The following is a 5,338-nucleotide window of genomic DNA, read 5'->3' as shown; positions in this document are numbered from 1 at the left end:
GGGCTGCCCAGCAAACCGTGAAGCCGGTAGCGCTCGGGCAGCCCTTTCCCCGTGGCTGGGAGTGGGAGGGAGGAGGGGGCGGAGTTAGGGCGGGGAAGGGGCGGGGCTGGGGGTGGGGAAATGGGTGGGGCCAGGGCCCGTGGAGGGTCCTCTTTTTTTATTTAATAGATATGGTAACCCTATGGTGTACCAGTGATGGGGACCCAGCATGCAGTGCCAAAGAGATTCCAAGCAAAGCTGTGACCCAACAAAGCAGCTCACCAGGCTGCCGTAACTCAGGCAGACTTCCAATACAATCTAAATTATGCCAGGATCCATGCAGCAGCTCAGAACTGGGTGGGTAAAAAAGATAGCTTAAAGCCACCATCGCCCCCCATCGTTCCTGGGAAGCACCTTTCAGAGGCGCAGGACAGACTCTCACCCTTATTGTAGCTTAGCTGTCTTTAATGCAATTTAGCACGGATACCAAGAAGGAGAGCTAGCACAATGTGGCCTACCAGCTACTGATGTACCACCAGCAAGCACACTAGGGTTCACAATTTGAGAACTTTTGACTTACTCAAACTCGTCGGCTCGTGTCCCCTCTGCTGGCTTTATACCAACACCTTTCCCCAAACCAACAGGATAACAGACTGTGCCAAAATGGGCGATGTTGGTATGGTGGGTCCCTCGCTTTTCTTGGCAGGGAGCTCAGACGCCACTCCTTGCCCCTGCTCTTGGGGCGCCGAGGGTCCCGCTAGTGGCCTAGGAAGGTGGTGGGGCAGGGGTCTGGGTTTACTCCACACTCTGAGCCCCAGCCCCTCTCAACCCCTGCTGGTTTTTTCCCCTCTTCCCCCTTGGGTAGGGTTACCCTCGGTCCTTAGATGCTGGGGGAGGGAGTTTCCCTGCCAGGTCTCCCTTAGTTTGATTCTCTGGTCTTTCAAGTCTCAGCAACACACCTCCAAGCTCCAGTCCTCTCTCCTTCCTCACACACCAACTGCCTGAAGCAGGGGATTTTATGAGGTTCCTGACAGGCAGGGCCGGCTCTAGGATTTTTGCCGTCCCAAGCAGAAACAATTTTGGCCCCCCCCCCCGCCCCCGTTTTTTTCTTACCCCACCCCCGGCCCCGCCTCAGCTCCGCCCCTTCCCCAAATCCCTAGCCCTGCCTCCTCCCCCCAGGCTCTCAAACCTAGGAGGGAGGGGGAGAAGCCGCGTGCGCGCTGCGGCCACTCAGAGTCTCCCCCTCCCTCCCAGGCTCTCAAGCCTGGGAGGGACAGGGAGCAGCGGCACGCGAATCAGCTGTTTCACGTGCCGCGGCCGCTCGGGATCTCCCCCTCCCTCTCAGGTTTGAGAGCCTGGGAGGGAGGGCGAGCAGCGGCGCGCGAATCAGCTGTTTCACATGCCGCGGCCGCTCGGGATCTCCCCCTCCCTCCCAGGTTTGAGAGCCTGGGAGGGAGGGCGAGCAGTGGCGCGCTAATTAGCTATTTCGCGCGCGCGAGCGGCAGCAGCGGAGGTGAGCTAGGGCGGCTGGGGCACATTTTTAGGGGCGGCAGGGGCGGCATTCTGGCGCCGGCCATGCCGCCCCTAAAAATGTGCCGCTCCAAGCACCAGCTTGTTTTGCTGGTGCCTAGAGCCGGCCCTGCTGACAGGGCCTTAATTGACTACAAGTGCTCCAATTAACCTGTAGTAACCCTCCCTAGTCTACGGGGAACCACGACTTAATTGTGGGTTTATATATTTCCAATTATCCCACTGCTCCCTGGTCCTCCTGTTAGGGTGACCTGACATCAAATGTGAAAAATTGGGATGGCGGGGAGATAATAGGAGCCTATGTAAGAAAAAGACCCAAAAATCTGGACCGTCCCTATAAAATCGGGACATCTGGTCACCCTACCTCCTGTATCACACAGACATTTAAACGTAGTGTTCAAGCTTCAAAAGTTTATGACAGTGGAGAGTAACAAATTATGTTTCATTTTAAAAAGTAGTTTTAAAAAGCTTTTCTAGAGCCTGCTCTGGTGATGAAACCAAGCAAAGATCGGTGGAAAGGAAAAACCAAGATACCATGATACCAAATTTCTGCTCTGTCGAATAATTATTTTACCACAGGCCTTAGCACCTGGCAGAAGAGCTATATTAGTCAACATTTTTTCAACAAAGAAATTGTAAGTTTTTGCACAGCAATTTTCATGAAGAGATTTCTAGCTTTTTACCCAGCTCTGAGATGGTGACATTTTGCAGGCCTAAACCTCATGACAACATGGAAAAGTCTTCTTGGAGTCGTAAACCATGCTAATGAAAAACTGACATTTTGGCTTGCACAGGAGTAGTTACATGTTGCTATTTTACCTTACAAATAAATCACACTCTACTAATTGTTTGTCACTTAGGTAAATTTACAGTCTCTTGTACAATGAAACAGCTTAAAACAAAAATCTAGGTTTTAGCTCTAGGGAAAATCTTTGTGGGTTCGTAAGAAAAGCAGATAGACTAAGAAAATAAAAGCCATTCAAATCAGCATAATGTTTAACTCCTTCAGAAATTACAGGATAGCATCTGATAAGCTGTGAGGTGCTAATTCACTCTTAAGGAAAAAGGAGCAGACCATTTTTATAGCATGCCAATTTCTCACCAATGAAATATATTTGCTCTTTTCTAATTTAATTCCACAAATGGCAAATCCCTGTGAAACAATCCTGATTTCAGAACTCTGGTACAGATTATATGAGCAGAACCATAATGCACACACTTGCCTCAATGGATGGGAAACTTGATGGAACCAGCAGCGATTTGGACAGCCCCAGTAGAAAGGGGGAGGAAGAGAGCACATGCTGGGGGAATGAAAGGGTGGCCCCTATTCTTCTAGAGACTCTACCCACTCATTGGCCAGACAGAGAAGGAGGAGGGATGACTGGTCCCTGGCTCTCTAATTTCATTAATTTAAACCTTGACCTGGGTCCTTGGGAGCCCCTTCTTGATTCATTTTGTATGTCTGTATTAGATTCCCCTCTGATCAACATGAGAATAAACTTAATTTTAAGTTGCAGTAAGACAACAATGGCCGAGCCATAACTATATGAACAGAATGTCTATAGAGATTTTCAAATAGTCTGCTTTCAGTTAGTTATTCATACAGCAATGATTCCAGGATCAGAGTTAAAGTAACTGCTACTTACTTGTTGATAGTTCTTCCAAAAGTGACTTGTACTAGTGCAATTAGTGTCTTTCTGACCCACTTAAACACTAGAATAATGAAAAAGGAAAGAAAAGTAAGACCAGACATTCAGTAACTCTCTAGGTTCCACAATCATGACCCAGAAACTACGATACATTTATCTACTATTATCTGTATTAAATGTTTCACTTTTCAAGTTTTACATACATAGTTCTTTCACTTCTGATTTTTTTCCCTGTCTGTCCTGCTATGCTGTTATTTTTGGGCTACTTTATTAGCGCCTTCAACTGTCTGGAAAGAATAAAGGTGACTGCACTGGGATTGCAAGAAATAACACACTTCTTTTAGATTTGGGATATTTGTTCTTGCTGTGTCTGATAGCAGCATTTCCATTTCAACAAGAGATTAAGTCCCAGCTACATATTAAGAGTTACTGTTGTGGTTCACGTCCTCGCTAATGTAAACCTGTGTAGCTTGCTGCCCAGAGTTCATGGAATACAGAAGACTTTTGTGGGCAGTGTTTGTAATTCAGCACGGTCATTTTAATAAAAGATTAAACAAATATCTAACACAGTGGGTTGGAATAGTGTAAGCACTGATATTGTAAGTACTGAGTGACACCTTATTTTCCAAAAAACATTAAGGCAGCAGAAGAAACTATTATATTTTTTCTATATGTAGACTGAAAATGCAGTGAGTTTTTATTCTGAATAAGCCTGAACTACCCTGCACTACTTAAAAGAGAAATAAAAGCCTTAAAAACTCATTCAGCAAATTGGACATCATGGAAACCATTCAAATTTCTCACAAAGTTTGGTCACTTCTTTTCTCTATTGATCTGCATCTCAAAAAAATAATTAGAAGTTCTCCTCTGCAGAAAGTGAATTACACAAGAAATGAGGTAAGTTAGCCACATGAGACTGTCTCTTCAAAATGTGCATCAGGCTCACAATTAAAGTTCTATAATTACTTTTTTCCCATTCATTTAGAGTCTTCCAGTCATTAGGTTCAATCATTACGTTAGTTATTTTTTTTATGATTTGACCATGTTGGAGGTAAACTATGGGAGCTTTTCTTGCCCAGAGACCCCCAAAAGCTAGACTGGCCAGAAAAAGAATGCTGTAGCACTGTAGCTCATTATCTGATAAAGGGCCTTTTACTGCTATCCCAACTTGGCCAGCAAGAAAAGAAAAACACAGTGTGGGATGTTCAGTAGTAGTCAGTGTTGGCCTAACTTTTCTCCTACTGAAGTTAGTGGTAAAACTCCCATTGGCTTCAATGGGAATAGAAATAGGCCAATGTTGAGTCTAATGGTTAGGGTGACCAGATGTCCTATTTTTAAAGGGACGGTCTCATTTTTTGGGACTTTTTCTTATATAGGCGTCTATTATCCCCCACCCCCATCCCGTTTTTTCACAGTTGCTATCTGGTAAACCTACTAATGGTGGTTTACTCTTGTCCAACAAGGACTAACAATGGAAGTGCTCAAAGGCCTAAGACTGAACTTAGACCTTGCATGACTTGATTCAACTTTGCCACCTTCCTATCAGGGGCCACCAAGTGAAAGTTCACAAATAGAGATAAAAAATAAGGAACATCATATGTTACCAAGAACAAGATACGTGCAAAAATAGCCTGGGTGTAACTGGCAATAACACAGAAAGAACCATGTTAAATTGGAATCACTAGTTCAAGTTTCCAATTTACAGAAATAGAAAAATAGGAAGAAACAGAGTTAATATTCTGGAACATGATGTCTAGTGGATTTATACACTACAAACATCAAAGCCAATGAAGAATTAGACTTTTCTTCCTTCTGATAGAAAGGATGAACTGTGATTGTTCCAATCATATGTTTCTCTTTATTCTTTACGGATAGCCAAGGACAAGTTTAGATCACAGGAAGGAGTAGAAATAACGATTATTAAACCATTTCCACTTTTTTAAAGTCTTTTTAGATATAGGTGAAGATCTACATTGTTAATTTTTGGTTCATATTGGAAGGGTTTCTTTTTTTAAGAATATATAACCTTAATGTTTACATTATCTGTGGCCCAGCCAGGGCCGGCTCCAGGGTTCTGGCCACCCCAAGCAGCCAAAAAAAAAAAAAAAAAAAGCCGCGATGGCAATTCGGCGAGAGGTCCTTCGCTCCAAGCCGGAGTGAGGGACTGTCCACCGAATTGC

At 44.6% G+C, this 5,338-nt stretch overlaps 1 protein-coding gene across 2 annotated transcripts in view; it reads right to left on the bottom strand.

Moving 5' to 3' along the window:
• Window positions 1-5,338, bottom strand: part of SNX25 (sorting nexin 25) — a 165,390-nt gene that overhangs the window by 11,731 nt on the left and 148,321 nt on the right. For both annotated transcript variants that reach the window (XM_024219250.2, XM_029910594.1), the window contains one exon: window positions 3,156-3,222. In XM_024219250.2, coding sequence (XP_024075018.2) covers window positions 3,156-3,222 — 67 coding nt within the window. The remainder of the gene's footprint in view (window positions 1-3,155; window positions 3,223-5,338) is intronic.

This window comes from Terrapene carolina, unplaced genomic scaffold (assembly GCF_002925995.2).
Source record: "Terrapene carolina triunguis isolate 2854851 unplaced genomic scaffold, T_m_triunguis-2.0 Scaffold66, whole genome shotgun sequence".
In the NCBI taxonomy this organism is placed as follows: domain Eukaryota; kingdom Metazoa; phylum Chordata; order Testudines; family Emydidae; genus Terrapene; species Terrapene triunguis.
The sequence above is the reverse complement of the archived record's forward strand: the minus strand, read 5'-3'. Positions and strand labels throughout refer to the sequence as shown.